Here is a 19,001-nt window from a genome sequence, read left to right on the forward strand (position 1 = left end):
AGGGAGTTTTGATAATAAAACCTAACAGTGAAGAGTTTCCAAGAACTTGTGAAGCTTTCCCTCTCAAAAGTGGCATACAAAGAGAACTGACTACCATTGAAGAGTCTATGTTATAAATAATTAAGCTTCAGGGTTCCTCTAAATCTCTGTGAAAAAAAAAAAAAGCTGGAATTCTAATCTCTTACTGCAATTTTGACATGATAGTTAAAATATTAGGTTCTAAGTGTACTTTGGAATAGTTTTTAGTGTTATCAAACATTATATTGGAAACAGCCTCTATCAAGTTGTTTTGAAGTACTGGAGATATATTTCGCAACCAGAATTTGTGCCAATCTGATATAAGGGGAAGGGGGAGGGAGGGGGAAAGCACTCAACAGGAGTGAAAGCACACTATAAAAAAGAAAAATATATATAGAAAAAGAAAAAGGATTTTATCCTCTACAAGTCAACTAGCAGCTTTAGCCCAATCTAGAAACAAGAAGCAATCACACAAGTGTCTTGGTAAAAAATTACAAGCTTTTTGTTAACTAAATATATTTTAGAGGTTCTGTGCCTGCACAGTGCTAATGATCATTACTTCCAGTCTATCCAATAACTTTCTCCACAACACTTCTCTTCTACTCCTCTGAACAGTTCTCTTCCAAAACATGTTTACAAAAGTTATGTGGAAATAGCAAAAGATGTCACAATAGCCTCACATCCAATTGTACAGTCCTTTGAAATCGTCTAAGGGTTATAAAATTAGATCTGCATGATTAAATACCTAAGTAACAAGAAAGAGTCATGAATAAAAGCCCATTCATGGCTGCTCAGAAAAAAACCAGCACCCACCCTAACATAATTTTTTAAATAAATACATGATTCAGAAATCTAACCAATGTATTACCAGTAGCAGTAGTATAACAACTATCACTTGCTATATTACATACAAACCCAGGGGCTTTTAAGGAGTTGAAGTTTTTTGACAGATTTCAAGACATTTATTATCATGGATCTTACTGTTCTACCACGAATGAATAATAAATGTGATCCTTTTGATTTCATAGTGGGTACTAGTTCTACTAGTCCATGTTTTATCAAGTGCTCTTGAGCATGGGGATGTGTTACAGTCTGACTAGAGCATCCTATTGCAGGGTGTGGGGGTTTTTTGTTCTCCTTTCCCTTTTAAGCCTTTCAGTTTGCATGTTCAATTTAGACAGCACTAGCAGGTACCCATTGAGAACATAATTCACAATTTAAGTAAGCAGCACAATGAATGCCAGCCAGATATATTTCATGTAATGCATCTTTCGTTTGCATTAATATTTCTTAGGTTAGCATTATATTACACAAAAAAATTCTTCTAGGAAACAACTTTAGCACATTTATAAGAAAAAGCCAATTCACAGCTTCCCCACCATTACAAGCTAAAGTTTTATCAGTTACTGTAGTTACTGCAACAAAAACCAACTGAACTGGCAGCTAGGAGCACCAGACAAGATCAGTTATATTAGTGCTTTTAATAAACCTGGAGAATGGTCAATAAAATATACCCTAAAAAGGCACATTTTAACGAACATACCTCAATTTAAAAGAACAAAAATTAGACATTTTAACTACTTTCTGTTATTTACTCCTTCCACTATTCCTCTAAAATGCATAGTAGGAAGTTCATGCACCTGAGTATCAAAGTAAATAATTCTCTCTGTAACAGTACAGAATACTTTTTAATGTCTTCTTTCACAGGTAAGGCATTCTAAACTTTAGAATATAAATTCAGAACAAGGAAATAAATTTTTAACTATCTCAAGTAATAGTGCTGATTAGAGCACTGGAATATCTTTTATCACGGACAACATAAAAAAGAATTTTGTGTTTCTCCCCAACACTACTTGCACTTTAAATTCTACTTCCTATTGCCAATCATTTTCTTAGTCCATAACACAAACAGAAATAGCTATAGCTTTAAATACATCATATATATGTAAGAAATGTGCACTTGCCAAGTGAACATAAGGCACAAAATATCCAAAAAGTGCAGCTGGGATCCCAACAGCCCAGATTCGGTAACTGAGAACTTTGAAAACGGAGAAATTGAAAATCTTTTTTTCGGGAGGAAGTCTGAACTTTCCCTTCTTTCCTCCCTCCTTGTCTTTGGCATTGGAAATGAGAGGTTTGTACGTAAAGCCAGCCAGGAACAGGATAAACATAAGGATGCACAGGACCCGCAGGGTGTTGCAGAGGCCGACGGAACTGATGGAGATGCTCAGGAGGAAGGGCAGTGACACGGTGAACAAGCTGCTGCCTGCAGTGACAATGCCATTCACCAGCCCCAGGCGTTTCTTGAAATAGTGCCCCAGAATGACCAAGGATGGCTGGTAAGCAAACGAGCAGCCACAGGCAAATAAGATTCCATAGGTGAAGTAGAGAGGTTCAATGGTACTGCATCAAAAGGAAAAGGGAAAAAAAAATATTATTAATATTACTTAAGCACTATGTTCACATTCACCTATCATTTGCAACACGGATTTACAATGAATTGGCATTGTATAAACTGAGTGAGTTAAGAGTTTGCACTTAATTCTAGTTGATATACTCTGTGTCAGCTTAGTCGAGCAATTATTCTATTTTTTTCCACTGAAGAGTTCATAGACTTCGTTGAACAGGTGAAAAATCAAAACTATACTTAACATATAATTACACTAAATAGTCTGGCTGAAAGGAAGTTTTAAAAATAATTTTCAGGATGAACTCACCAAATATAAGTTCAATCATTGCTGTGCTTTGAGGCATTTGTTTCTTTTCCAAATAAAATTATGCTGTTCTCATTTACACATTTTTTCCCTGTGCTATCAGCTCAAATGTGATACTGAACATACCACATGAACCCAGTTCAAGTATTTACAGTTTATTAGGAAAATACAATACCTACAGTAGTGAACAGTATTAATGTTTATATTATTAATAATGAAAAAAATAATTAACAGAAGACTGATACCCCAAACTCTGGCTTTATGTATTACTGTGAAAAAGAATATCTGTGTAACATAATATTGTTGCTTTCCACATCAAACTAACAGTTTCTAAAACTGATTATACACAAGGTAAGCCAGCAGAAAAAAAAACATAAGGGGGGAAAGACTAATTACCTTTATCCGTGGAAAATATCCAAGAAAAATAAACAGAATTTGTAAAGTGAGAGGAGGAATGTAACAAAGTAAAAACTTCTGCATCCATCTGTAGATGCAAAGAGTACAACATGATATATAGTGAAATATTTTCCTGCACTACAAATGCTTTTACATCTTAGCTTCTTAAGAGATAAATTTTATATTAAGAAATCAGTAGGTAACAACAGCAGTAAATCATATTTACATTTCTCTGCTGTACAGTATTTTAATTGTAGAACAATGACTTTTATAGCTGAGCTATCCTCCCTCAATTAACTGATAACATCATTGGCATAAATCATTTCAGCATAAGTAACATAATAGAACACCAAGAATACTCACTAAGAAGGAATGAACTCTACCAAGAACTTACCTCTCCTCTAAAAGTGCTCCTAAAATTCTATAACTAAATCCAAATAAGCTGAAATATTTTTAGAGCCTTTAGAAATGTACTTCTTTTTGCATGTCTCTTCTGTGCCCTTTTTCCATTGGATATCACATTTCCTTTATCAAGAGATGACATTTATAATAGTGATGCTATTTTAGTCTTTGTCACTTGACACACAATTGGAAGCAAGAAGCAAGAAACTTTTCCAAGATGCATTCTTCTACTTCTACCTCACATGTGGTAACAAGCCTTTTAAAATATCAGGAAGTGGGTTTTTCTGTTTGTTTCCTTTAATAAAATGAATTAAGCAAAATATTTCCACTTGGATTAACAAAAAAATAAAAAAACATCAGATACCTGCTCAAGTAACAAGAGAATAAGTCTTTTTCACAAAAATGTGTTATTCCAATATTAATTATAAACACTACCTAAGAGAGAACTATTTATCTTGTGTTCCTATGAATTTGTCAGTATGTTTGCCCATCATGGAACTGATGCCCAAATTAGACACATTAGCTGAGGAACAGCACAGCACAGCTGCCACACAGCACAGGTATTCATCCATACAGGTCAAGATCACAGACAGCTCACATCTATCTGGTTCAACAGAAAACATTTTCAAAAGCCTGTCTGTATAGTTGCATTTTCATTTACCTAGGATACTCTTCTGTACAGATAGATTTTAATTTAGGTAGGATACCCTTCTGAATTTTGTTTTCAGGTTGTTCTTCTACAGACTCTGCTAAGGGTGGAAAAAAAGCATACTGAGATAGAGATAACTGGCTTATTTTCCTGCTATTTCTTCCTCTGTCTTCACTAACCAGTTTCTACTAGATTACTTGAATAAATGAGGAAATTTCCTTTTTCCTCATCTTCTACACTGTGCATATGCAATAAATCATCCATTCTTGAACTTCTTAGGATTTATTCTGTAAAAGTTACAGAAATGTACAGTTAAGTACCATCTGGAGAAAACACTTCACTAGTGTTCAGACTTTTTCAATAATGCAAGTAAGAACCCAGATATTCTTAACAAAGCAAATAATCCTGACATATATGTCATTATACCAAAGTTTTTACTCTTTTGGTGTTTGGCAATTGGACCAGTAAGAATAGAAGAAAATATCAAATTTGCAACCTTAATGTCTTCCTTGAGGCCCTACATTTATCAGCATTTAAACAATGTTTTAATACCAAATGGGGGGAAACAAGTAGAGGAGAAAAAATTAATGTTCATGTACCTGTTAAAACACAGCATACAGAGAAAGTATGCAAGAGGCTTATCCAGAACAATGCCGATGATTCACATTTGCACAGTGGTTCTTCTTTAATAAGGAGAGCTCTTATAAAGTTACATTGTATTTTTCAAATTACTTTTGAACTTGAAAGTACCACTTGCAGCCTCCACAAGTCGTAGTTTGAAAGATAAAGCCAAATAAAACAAGGTTCCTACTCTAACAGATAGTATAAAGTAGTACTGCTTACTCGTTCATATTTTGCTGATGGGTTTGTGTAAAAGCAATAAAATACTTTGGAAGTAAAGAAAGTAATTTCTTACCTTACAAAAGAACTTGAAAGGAGTCCAACAAATCCTACTGCAGCTCCAGTGACAGCTACTTTTCGACAGCCAAACAGGTCTGTGAATATGCTGACTACTGGGGAGCAGAAGAAGACCATTCCCATAGAAAGTGAGCTGACCCATGCTGCAGAACAGAAAGAGATAACATTTCAGAAGACCAAGTGATTACAACTTTCAGCTAGTATTTGCTTTAGTTCAGCCACATAATATCATAGGTAGGAGTGAAACAATTGGGCTACTGATTTTAAAATATCCAAATATATTTAAAAATATATTTAATTTACTTAACAAGGTAAAAATTAAGAAGCCTGAGCGATTTATGCAATCAACTAACTTAGATTTTATCAGCTCAGCTACAAGTAGCTACAGAACAGCTCACCTAGCTACAGAAATTATTACTTTTCTTTTCCTTTTTTCTTTCCTAAAGGCTTATTTAGATAAAATAATAGTCATTCAGTGATAGAGGCAATTAAAATTGCCTGAAAAAATATATAACCAACAGACCCAGTGAAGAATATTTGCAAGTACATCTATCAAGATCACAACTTAGAAGTAGTGTTGTTAAAGCTCCAATAAGCCCTAAAGATTGATAAAGACCCCATTGTGCAAGGCACTGAAGAAAATAAAGCAAAACAAAAAAGCTAACAAAAGAAGTGTTTTTTCAGAGAGTTTACAGTGTAAATGACAGACAAAAGAGAACAGATGGTTAGAGAAAAACAGAAATTAGAACAAAAGAAACCCTTTATTCTAGGGCAAACATTTATCGAGATGAAGCATGACATAACTGCCTGGGGCTAGGGTGGAGAGGATGATATTGGGGTTTTTGAGCATGCAGTAGAGTTTTTCAATGCACAGTTTAAAGAAGGATGAAGTATTTTTATGGGTCTTTGCTGCATTTCTTTGGCATGATTAACCCTGCCAGACTGTATGAGGGGATAGCAGGAAGGACTGGGAAGAGCAAGGCCCCCGTGACAATGACTGACAGGCTAAGACCAAATTTATGTGTGTCCTTTCTCTTCCTCCACAGTCAGGGAAGAGGCTCAAACACACCTTGGATGTGGCAAGAAAGGAGTTGGAGATCTGCCCTACGTTACAATCCAGATTTATCCTGATGTTGCAAGATAAGATTGTACCAACCACAATTTGTAAGCCAGGGTCAGAGGGAGTAAATGCTCCCACACATGCTGGAGACCAGCCTATTGCAAGCCTTCTGAGCTGCTCAACTTCCACAAGTCTCCTCATCCTTCTACTTATCTTTCCCAGAGCAAGCTAGATAGAGGTGCTGCAGTTCTGCAAAGGAAGCTGCAGTTCTACAAAAGAAACTACAAAGGCAGAATGTCCATGGCTTCCTGTCACACATAACACATGGCTCAACGTAATGGCAGCTCCACCACCACAAACAGCACTCAACACATCTGCGTGACTTGCAAGGCAGCACTGAGAATTACAAAGTACCTGTGCCACCTGGTGCGTCTGCAAGGCCAACAGAAAAGGCAGCTGAGACTTAGGAAGTTGGCATCACGAGATTTCACTGGTATCAGATTCACAGTGGTATCAAGGTACGAGGGTATCAAATAATGGTTGAACCAAGGAATGGTTCAATCTCCTGACACCCTTGCTGCGTAGGTGTGAGAGGACAGAAAGGCAGCTGTAGCACTAGACAAGCCCACTAGGGATTAGTGGTTACAGGAATCCAATCTCACATGGACAAGTACATGCACCTTGCTCATGGAGACAAACAGGTAACAAAACTGAGCAACTGAAACAGAGCTTAAGTAGCTTGCATAAAGTGAGACTAAATTCTGGGCTACAAATTAAGTTCAGCTGTTTAATTACAGTTAGCACAGGCTTTGATGCAAGTAGTGTACTCCTTAGTATAATTAAATAATTTACAGTATCTTTAAGATATTTTAGAGCTATTAAAATAATAAGTATATAAAAGCCTGAAATGAAATTGTTCCACTCAAATTCCATTCTATCAACAACATGCTGACTTTGTCTCTTGATGCTTACGGGTACTAATGGAAGAAATATGCCTCTCATTACTTGATTATCTCCTCTTCTTTTTACAACCATGATAAGCAAAGCCAAAAGAGAAGAAAGGTTACCACTGATTTGCTACACAACAGATAGTTAAAAGCAAGGGCAATGGCCTTACATGAAGCTTTTCAGTGACACTGTAATTGAACTGCAGAAAAGGAAGCCCCAAGCGTTATCACTTTATCAAGCTCATGGACACCAGAGTCCTTTAAACTTACACCTTGAAGTTAAATAAGAAGGTCTTGTGCCCTACAGAAATACAAAGAGATGTTGCTGGCATGTCTTGTATGAAAAGCTTCATTACTTTATTACAAGAGTTCTTGAAGTTTAACTTCACATGTATGTAAAGCTCAAGAAAATTTACTGTATTAAACTTCTGTCAAGAAATCTAGCACCAAAAATTGATACATGCAGAACAGGACGTGTGTAAATTGTTAATTTTCTTAGAGCAAATAATTCTTGCTACAGTATGTTGATGCTATGAAGAAATTCATTAGCATATACAATAGAGCAAAGACATTTTTTTGCTTTGCTCAAGTTTTCCAGTATTTGCACACTTTCTTACTTTCTTGAGAAAGGTACAATGAATTGTTTTTCAAGTTCTTTATTACGAATTACAACTGTCCCAAATAAGTAATATGAAAAGTTACAAATGCAGCTTGTCAGGATAATGAGAGCTCTCTAGAGCAGTTATTAATTAAAACATTTCTCCTCCAGGCTATTGGCTGCATTCCTGGCCACAAGCTGGCCATGCTCCAGAGCTGCTAATTCAGATACTAATACAGCACCTAATTGCTACATGTAATGGTATTCATATTTATACACAAACCATCTGGATTGCCATAGAAGAAAAGCTATTCCTACGTTAAGGACTTAAGCTTTTCTTAAGGCACTGGAAGTAAGAATTAGCTCTTATAAGCATGTAATTGCAGAAGAACCAATTCCCAGACTTCCCTGGAAGAAGTTATCCTCAAGATAAAAACCACAGAGCCTATTGATCAAGTCTGTACTGAAAATTGGTTTTAAGCTGTTGGAACACAATCACAGAAAAGCCCACCTTATCTATAACTAAAATTATTCCAAAACTTATGTACTTCAGCTATAGTCTGAGAATTATGCATTCTTATATTTCTGTATTCTTATATTTCTTATATTTCTCTGTTCAGCTATGAAACTATACTACATACTCCACAAATATGCTGCCATTTTACTATGTTTTGAAAGACAGCTTCTTTTTCTTTTTTTTTTTTTTTTTTTTTTTTTTGGATAGTGTCTTTTCTCTTCAGTAATAAACACAGGTGCTAACAAATTCATTCCACATCATCACAGCCAGATTACATATGTATTTATGTGCCAAACTGTTAAATGTTTTTGGACATCGACTCAAGTACTACCACTTAGGAGACAAAAAAGAAAAAAGCAGTAATATCATATTGCAGTGGAATGCCTTATTATGTGTGATGTTAAATAAAGAGGAATGCTATGGATGAGTAGCTCTCACAATCAAAATTTTTCTATGCATTACAGTAAGAATCTTTTCAGTTTTATCCTCACAAATGTCTTTCAAGTTGTTGGCTTAACACAATAATAACACCCTTCATTCTTCCATGAACTTCAAGAATTTTCTTTACTATCTTCCCCTGAGAATTTTCCAGTTGACACAGAGAACAAGATTCTACTGCTTGGAAGACAAGAGATACAAGACAAGTGAAGATTATTTAAATAGAAGATTCAAAATAAAGTAAAAAATATTTGGTTTCCCACATAAAAATATATATGTGTGTGTGTGTGTGTGGTTTTGTAGCTTATGCAGAAAACCAAGACAGCAGTATAATTACAAATTACTGAATGGCTTCTAGAATAATCTGTTTGGAACTACCTGTACCTAGACAAAAGCACAGACTGTGGAAAGTGAGAGCAAGTTTTCCATATAAAAAAATGTAACAGATTCTCCTGCCCAAGGACCAATAGCTTCACTTTTTTTAAGCAAACTGACTGGCCAACCATTTCCTAAACAATTGCCTCTGCTCACTGTTAAGACATTCTTCCTAAAAACCAGTTCTCCCACCATCTCATTATCTAGCCAGTGCAGTATTTCAGGCCAAACTACACTGCTAATACTTTTAAGTACAAACTATAATGATGGCAGATAATGAAAAAATTCTTACATTAACTCATAATAAAAAGAAGTATAAAACGAGAGACAAAAACTGCTTCAGTCATTCTCAGCTTATAATACTGAAATATTTTGTAACTCTTGAAAGCTCTGCTTCAATAATAATTAGGAGGATTTTCCTTCTATTTTATAAAAACACTTTTCTCAAAAAAACCCCACTTTTTCTCAAGTGCATTTAACAATATTCTGGTGATTCCTCCTTCATGAATTTCCATCCTCTCCTAGAACACAACTTTTCAGTATCTGCAGTATCTTACAACAAATTACTCCATAACTCCACTATGGGCTGTGTGAAGGAGCTCTTCTATTCTGGACATGTACACACAAGCAAAGCAGAAGACTGACTTCCACAAGATAATTTGTGATGAGAGAGAATTTGAGAGATCCTGTTTTGGAGGAAACAAATGATTGTTCAAAGATATCTTGGTCATCTCCAGCTAGTATTAATAATTCCTTGTCTGCTTAAATCAAATTTACATTATATTTATTTTTAAAAACAAAAAAATTACAATACTATGTAAATTAAAGTCTTATTAATCCCAGTATATAAATCCCAGCATATAAAATACTTAAGTAAGAACACTCGGAACAGGGTTAGTACCCTGTAATATTTTTTTCTTGGCCATCTCCTCCAAATAAGCAGCTTAGAAACCTTTTAAGCACAACGTTGCATCTAATAATTCTCCAAGAACATTTAGTTCCATCAATATTACTTTAGCTTCACTGCATTTTATTCTAAATCAGTTTCAGAACACACTCAAGCAACAACACCACAAAAATTAAATTCCTTTTTGTTTTGAACTTCTCAAACTTTAATTCTTGTGCTGTAAGAAATACAAAATAATCATCCATGACAGATTTCATCTTGCAGCTTATTTTACATGCCTTTATCAGATTTGTTCATGCTGCTTAAATGAAGCATCTGTTTGACTTTGTATATAAGATAGACTCTATAACAGAGGAAGAGGTGAAGGTAATTGAGCTGCAGTGTTTCTGACAGGGTAGTCAGAACTGCACATGGGATTTAACATGGGCAAGCAACTACTTAGAGTTTCTTTCATGTTCTATCTCCCAATTATACTCCTTTTTGTTTTGTTTTTTGTTTGCGTGTTGGCTTTGGGGTTTTTTGTTGTGTTTTTTTTTTAAGTATTTCAACTGCTTCAGAGTAACTATGTTCAGAAAACTAATAATGAACTTATTTTCCCACTAAAGGTAGTGACTGACGTAGAGTCCATTTTTTTCAGCTTGTATTTGGATTACATTTCTCCTCATCTCATACACATGTGCACTGAATTTAATCTGCCATATTAATCATTCAGAAAGTCTAATGGTCAGCCACCAACATGCTCACAGATGAGGACAGATGACAGTTTTAAATTGTTCAGCCTGTAGATGAAAAGACCAGCAGCTCACAAAAAATCTAATTAACGCCTCCAGACATCTAACTGGTGATTATCAAAGAAGACAGAGCTAATCTCCAGTTTTTCTTGCAGTGGTGCATAGTGACAGGACAAAAAGAAAAAAACTGAAACTACAAGATATTCCTGGAAAAAAAAAAAATTTAAATCCACATTAGATGTTGACATTTTTCACTATGAAGGTAGTCAAAAACACAAGAATATTTTGTCTAGGAAAGCTCTAAATACCACTTCAGGTAAGGAAAAAAAAATTAAGCTGTACGATTAAAACCCTTTTTTGTTTTTCCCTTAGGAAACAGGAGGGAGTTGAGGCCATCCTTAAATTCTAGGTCAAAGAGATCCTTTAAAGTAAATCTAAAGTAAACCTATTTTTACTATTATAGACATAAAATCCATTGCTAAGATCTACTGTGTCTCCCTCCAACTAATGCACTTTTTCCACTGATAGTTTTACCCTTTTTGAGTATGCCCCAAAGTACAGGGGGCCCTCAGGCCATCCAGATATATCCTATAATACCCAGAGACTGTTTTTCAGTATCACCTATTTTATCCATTATCTTCTTTTTATTTCTCTAGAGGAAGCTATTAATTTCCAAAAGAGGGAAATGTTCAATGTATATTAACCAACAGAGCCATTAGACCCAGTAAGTATGAGTTTTTTCTCCCATGTCCACAGAGCCTCTGTAGGACAGTTTCCTGGAAAACTATTTTTATCCAGCTACCCAAAGAAGTAGTCACTTCCTACCTTCCCATCATATATTACAAAAAAAAAAAAAAAAAAAAAAAAAAAAAAAAAAAAAAAAAAAAAAAAAAAAGACAAGAAATGCTCAGCACTACATGCCTTGCTTACACATGCTGTGAAAACTGTGCCAGAGACTGCTCAGCAGCTTCTCATGAATTCTGAGGAATTTCATTAGTTGTGGGTGCAAAAGGAAGAGCAACTGAATTTCTACATAGTTGTCATTACAGAACAATCCACAGATCACAGAACACTGTGTCAGTAGAAAAGATGTTGAAATGCATGTATTGTCACATTTTGAATTCCTACTGTCAAAAAAGTGCACTGCTTGTTCTATTCAAAAGAGATCTGCTGATTCCATCAGAGAAAACATGTGTTTAACAACTAAAAATACAGTTATGATTTAATGCTGCCACAGGAAGTATCCTATACTCTGAACTCAGGTTACATGTCTAGTACTTTCAGTTTGCTTACTTCCAAGAGCAGAGTTTGCAGATATCTAAGCTAGGCTCTCTTTAAAACAATACTATCAAAACAAAATAAAACAGCCCAATTTAAATGAGAATTCTAAAATATTTTGGGCACAGATAATTTAGCTCATGGAAATACAATCTCTTTTGGACACCACAGTTATCTTGAGCAGGCTTTAAGAATCAGAATTATTAGAACAGAAGAATCTAATCAGATTTCCACAACACATTTAGAGATCACAGCCAATACACAAATAATTATGAACCAGGGACTAGTGGAAATGTCCAATAGGAATACAGGATACTGCTTTTCCCCTCCCTTCCTTCTTCTAATAACTGAGGAACCAGTCTTTTATTGAATAACCTTATCATTGAAAGATACTGGAACTTATAATTCAGAATACAAGAACTATGTCTGACCCACTGGATTCCAATTAAGAGTTCTTTGAACAGACACCCTGTTTCCATTATCAAGCCACTTGCTGTCACAAGCATGAAGGTGTAACCTCTTTTCAGCAAACATGAAGTCAGACAGTCTAAATTAGTCTATTCAGAAAAGATAAAACTGACAGATTTTAAAAATAGCTGTAAGCTCTCCTGTGCTCATGCACAGAATCTCTTCAGTACACATGCCTTCTGTCAGCCAAAAAAGAGACTTAGGGCTTGTATATGCCATTTCCATCTTGATGGAACTGGGTAGAAAGAATCATAAACTTACCAATACCTTGCAAAATTAGCAAAATAAGATCAGATAGTGGGAATAAGAAATGAAACCAAACATTACATCAAGTCAGAACGCACACCCATTTCTTCCAAGGCTTTGTGCACCACTGAAGTTCTCTAACATGATGCAAGACAATAACTAAAGACCAAGTGCCAAAAGAGATTCACACACATCCTTAATACAGTGATCTTCCCCAAAGGTCACCATTTACATAAATAGGACTAGACAAGTTTCACCTTCTGCCTCCTTAAGAAATGACTACACAACCTCAGTTTTTACTGAGCTGAAGTCCTTGTGAGCATAAGAAGCAAGAAAACAGAGAAGTCAGAAAAGTGGGTATTCATGCACTGATAAAACATCCTGTACCACTGCAACTAGCTAATTACTTAACTACCATCTCATGTACACTCACTGTAACAACACTAGGAGTTTTGGAGCTTGCTGGTTCCCCCCCATGTCCCCTTTAAAAAAAAATTCCACAGAATCAAGGCATAATGTTGGTGAATCCAAAGCACATATCATAGTAAATAGATCATAATATGTTGTTCAAACTATAAGACACAAAATAGGAATCTGAAAGAGTTAAAATACAAAGTTATTCTTATAGGCAAACAAGTTTTACTAGAGAGACTGCAGATCTTCTATGTAGTTTAAAATTTAGAGGAAAATAAAAAAATTCTTAAGTTAGCAAAAGCTAAAACCAAAAGTTCATAAGTAAAAGTGCAGTTAGGCAAGATATTGCTGATAGAAATTATAAGTATTGAGCTTTCAGGAACCTTTAAAGGAAGAATGAAGTCAATCATTAACAGAAAAACACATGCATTTAGATTTCATGGCAAACTGAGCTTGACCTTTGACAATAAAGTCTGAAAATGCTGTGGTAGGAAGAATAAACAAGGAACAAGTCGATAAGAAATGGCTGTAATCACTTGTTTTTCCTTTTAGAAGTCACACAAGAATGTTTTCTGCTGACTGTCTGAGACAGTTTTCAAAGCACAAAGTAATCCCATTTTTAAGTAATAGCCTAAAAAAGAAACTTGGTTCCAGTTCTGAATTCCAGAGCCTTTTCTTTGCTTACTTCCCTCCCTCCCTCTCTCTCTCTCCCAAATGAGCAGTTCTTCCTTTATTCAATTTTTTAAAACACCGAACAGATGAAGGATCATATTCTGCTTTGATTTAGGATCAGTAACGTTCTGCCTAAGTATTAGCTATTAACTTGAAAGATGACAGCCTGATTTGCCAGTAAGCTCTAATCCTAACTGCTTTCACAACCAATCGTTTCACACATATTCAGAGCATATCTGCAACCAAAGATGTCATGCAATGGTCTTGTGTTTTAGATGCCACAGATTAAAGTTCACAACTCAAATTCCTAAACTCAATACTCAGATTCCTAAGCACTTAATAGAGCTATTAGTCTTCCTTTCACCCACCTCACTTGCATTGGTTGTCTTCTAAAAAGCACAACCAGCATTCCATAACTACAGCACCAGAAGCCCTTGTGACACCTCAAAGATAAAAACGAGACAAGATAAAGAAATCTGACTTCACAAGTAAGTTTGGTGCATTGTTTGAAGTTCAGGAGTGTAGTTTGCATCAAGCAGCTCACAAACTAACTTTTCACATGAATCCACCCTTCTGAAACCATCCCAATCAGATAAGAGACCCCATCACATTTCAGTAATTCCACAGAGATCTCAGGACAGATTATATTAGCATATATTCTCTTACTACCTCAATTTAAATCTCTATCTTCAAGGCTCAAACTGCTATCTAAATTAATTCCTGATGTTACAAACTACAATCCCCCACTATCTACCCCAAAACAGTTAAGAACCTCACATTTAGGGCTTTATAGGTAAACTACAAGTCCTCATTTTCAGCAGGAGGACAGGCTACTTACCATTAAAAATAAGTACACTACCCATAGCCAAGTTATTATTACACAGAATACATAAAACAGAAGTGAGTTACAAATCATTTAGATGCTGTGAGAAATAAGTATTTCTCGGGGTAAGATCTGTGAACTAGCATCTGCTTTAGAGGGGAAAAACCTGCAGTTATATAGAAAAAGAAGTGTCTATTTTGAAATATTTCAATGCAAAATAATAGAAGTGTTCAGAGGCATGTGCCTACATTTGGTATTAAAAGCACAAACAAAATGCTCTCCTTGCAATGGTAACCTTATTTTGTGCAGCAAATTATATGGAAAGCTACATTTGACTTTCAAAGAAAAGTGAAGCGAGGTGATAAATAAGAAGTTCAGTATACCTATCTTCCATACAGAAATATTAGTTTTCTCCCCACCCCATCACATTACTTACAAATAAAATTACCAGTTTCATCTCAAATACATGTGCAAATGGAAATATAAATCCAAAACTGGATTATTATTAAAATTGAGACTACAAATTAAATGTTCAGGCTTTTTTCCACAGGCTGAGGAAAAAAGAGGATTTACAAGCATCATATTTTCCTTCACATATATCTCCCATTTTTTCCCTTTCAAATACAGAAAACATAGTAAAATAAGAGGGCTCATAAGTTTTTGCACAGCAAACAAACAGATTAAACTATTGTCCCTTTCAGAGGATTAACAGGAAAAAGCAGTTATTTCTATGGAAAGCTTGATAAGAGAAATTATGAGAAAAATCATATATAAACAGGGCAATTCTCTGTATCAGCATGTGCCCCTTGTATCATTTACATGCACATGTGACTCAGCTTGTGCCCTTTAAACCCTTATAACCAAGTGATCCAGTCACTAACTCTAGACCTTGTTCTTCTACCTCATCTCAAAAAATTTCAGGTCTGCCAATATCACTCACTGAGACAAGAAACTATTTCTCCTTAATTACTGCCCAGCTCCTCAGGCAGTTAAATTTTACCTGATTTTCCAGCAATACAAGTGCCTGAGTTGCTATGCATCTTGAAAACCTGAACAAATTGCTGCTTTGCACAGACAAAGTAATTTTATATACAGCTGATAAACTTTCATGACTATGACTTGCTGCACATATAATATTTTACATATGCAACCAAGATAAATCAGTGACAGATATAGGACATGAGATACAGCTTGTTGAAGCAGTTCTGGGTAGATTTGGAATTCACATCTGTTCCATCTAGTCTAGTATTTAGTTTGCAAAAATCAAAAGCAAGATGTTTTTATTTATTTACTCATACTATCAACAGGATTTCTATGAGCGTTTCAAGACATTGAAAACAGTTATAAGTTGGATTATATTTACAGTTAGTAAAGTACAAAAAAATTTAAACAAAAATCTTCCTGTTGAGATGTTGAATAACAGGCCCCCTCTCCCAATCATTAAAATGTTTTTCTCTTAGGAAACACCACTGGGTCAAACACAAAAGCAAACACTTCTCAAAACTATTTTTAAAGAAGCACCAGATTAATTTTGAGTTCATATTCTGCAGCACGTTTTTTTAAAATTTGGTTTTCAAATTTTACTGAGTTTATTTTAAAAAACCCAGCAATCTAGCTAAACTCTACAAAGAACTAAATTTTTTCACAGACGTTTGAATACAGCTTTCATATTTCACAATTGGCAGCAAGTACTTCCACAGCAAAACATAGCAATTAAAACAAAACAAAACTAATAAATGGGCAAGTAGTTGAGCTAATTGAGCACTGTGCAGTACTTTTAAAACTACAGTATTTATCTGAGCTACAATTTAATTGAGATAGAACACATTCTGCAACTTTTGTCATGTATACATGTTTTCTCTAGCATTACAGGTTGTCTCACATTGTACCACTCTGCAAAAATTATTTTGTTACAATGAAAACATCCAATCAGTTCTCAAAATACAGAGTATACCTCTGAAGAAAATATTTCAGGTTGAGGAAGGTGTTGAGCTTTATATTGGCATTATTATCTAGTAAAAAAATAAGACAGTATTAAGACATTTATCATAAATAGAAAATAAAAAACACATATAAACAATTATGTTCCAAATTAACTAGTTGTTTAATTCAAGAAACACAACTTTCTATTACAATTATATTACTACTGCATTACTTATTCTTTTACATTGGATACACCCATTAGTGGTCACTAGTGACCACAACTACGATACCTGCCTTCCTCAGTAAAAAGCAAACATGAAAGTCTGGTTAGCAAATAACATCTTTCTGAAGATTCTTATAAATAAAGAACAGTTTGCTAGACAAAGAACCTATTTTCTTAAAACCAAAAGCAATCATTTTACTCAATATTTTGCTGTATTCTGAAAAATATCAAAAATCCAAACCTCTTATTTGTAAGTACAACAGCACAAAACTCTGAACCAATCATACTGCTACGTTTCCTCCCATGTTCTTCACCAATGCCTTCTGCTCTTCAAAAAAGTCTCTTAATAAAACTTCTTGGTACTCACCACGAGCAGACTGAGGCACAGACTGTCTAGTATAATTTTTTTCTCAGAAGCCCTGGATTAAAACATAGTTATTATTTCTTCATGGTATGAAAGTCTAAGAGAAACTAAAATTTTGTCAAGAAAACTGCTGGGTTCTGTCATCTTCACAGGCATGTGTGATGAGAGCTGGAAGACACTAGGGAGTTTCAAAGCCTCACTATACAATCTTTATATTTGCTGAAGCCTAAATTCAACACTGCCTAGAAAATGCAATAGTCTTGGCTTAAGCTGTAAAAATCTTCAGCTTTTCTGCCATGACTTAACATTTTTTTGTGTGTCAATGGCAACAACTGGTATACAATCTGTAAAGAGATGTTTTTTTCCAGTTATATCACATAACAGCACAGTATAGAATAGTGTAATGGTTGTTATCAAAAATGAAAAGCACTTAAGTCTTTCTGCTGACGGATCAAGCTTCACCCATTAAGACTGCACCCAGATTTCTTAGAATGGTTGGAGCATTCAAGTGTCTTTATTTTATCAGTTTGCAATCTAAGCACCAAGCAGCTTGGTTACTAGCATTTCTATAAGCATGGTAACTTTAATGGTATCCCCAGAGCAGGAATCTCACGATTATACCAATAATTTGCCATCTTTGCAGTCAGATCTCAACTCAAAATGAGCAAGTGAACTATTACTCTCTATTTCAAGCTTTTAGGGAAAGGAAGAGAGGGACTAAAGATAATAAACCTAACAAAAACACTATTAAATCATAAATAGTAGCTGTCTCTAGATAATATGTGAATAATGAAACAATAATATGTATATAACATATCCATACTTCACAGAAAACAGTGACATTATATATAGAGAGAATTTTGGTCTTCTAAAGCATTAACAAAAAAACCAAATCAGCTTCTAGCTTATCTAAAAAGCTTAAGAAAACAGGGCTATTTCCACTGACAAATAAATTACAGCTTCCAAGAGAAGAAAGCAGAGAAAAAGTAAAAGCACAAGAAAAGTTGCTGTTACTTGTATTGCATGCAGGAACCTGAACAAAGTCTTTGGGTGCTGTTGCTCATGGACTCAGTGCTGAGGTTGCTCAAAGGCCTGCTGCAGGCACCACTACTGCCCTTAACAGATCTTCCATCAAGCTCCATTCACAGTGTTGGGTTATGCAATAAAAGAGCAGCTGCACTACCACAAAGGAGCACCCGAGAGGCAATAGCAGGATGGGGGAGCCCAAATAACACCCTGCTCAGGCCTCTCCAAGACCCACAAAAGGCAGCAGAAGCCCTGATAGCAATAGTTATCTCTGTGTGCCTGGAGGAGCACAGGCACAAAGGGAGAGAGGAACCCAAGCTGCAGGCTCAGAGGAGGGAATGCCCTGTCCAGTGCCTCCCTGGACTTTTCCAGAACAACCTCAGTTCCCATGTCCAGGTGTGAAACCTACAGGGAAGAGTCAAGGCCAGGACACTTCTGTGACAGAGGGGGATTAGGGTCTTGGGGTGCGGAAGACATTGGGGAATGCCATGGACAAGCATTTCGGGATCACAAATAAGAGATGTTCAGAGGAGGAACTAGTGAGGGATTTAAGTTACATGTGAAGGAGCAACAAAGAGGGAAACAAGGGGTAAGAGAATAAAAAGGATTGCCTGACCATGCCCTGCACCCAGATCAGTGCAGCTTGTCCTGGCTTCTTGCTAAATTCCTTTCTAACCTTTTCCTCGATGAGGAACTCTCCATCTATGTGCATATCTGAGTGTCTGAGCCCAGCTCCTGTAGGGATCCACAGTACAAACTATATATATAGATATTATAGATAGATATTGATAGATACAGATATAGATACATATACACATAGATATATTTTCACTAGCAGAGAATATATCACTGCATGTGTATATGGGGTGTACATGAACACTTTGTGAGAATGTG

The 19,001-nt window shown here is 35.5% G+C and overlaps 1 protein-coding gene across 1 annotated transcript in view; it reads right to left on the minus strand.

Annotated features, from left to right (window-relative positions):
* SLC16A10 (solute carrier family 16 member 10) overlaps nucleotides 1-19,001 on the minus strand; it is a 68,814-nt gene that overhangs the window by 24,019 nt on the left and 25,794 nt on the right. The window contains exons 2-3 of the mRNA XM_030446591.1: nucleotides 5,096-5,240; nucleotides 1,983-2,421 (exon numbers count right to left, since the gene is read on the minus strand). Coding sequence (XP_030302451.1) covers nucleotides 1,983-2,421; nucleotides 5,096-5,240 — 584 coding nt within the window. The remainder of the gene's footprint in view (nucleotides 1-1,982; nucleotides 2,422-5,095; nucleotides 5,241-19,001) is intronic.

Source organism: Calypte anna, chromosome 3, assembly GCF_003957555.1.
Source record: "Calypte anna isolate BGI_N300 chromosome 3, bCalAnn1_v1.p, whole genome shotgun sequence".
NCBI lineage: Eukaryota > Metazoa > Chordata > Aves > Apodiformes > Trochilidae > Calypte > Calypte anna.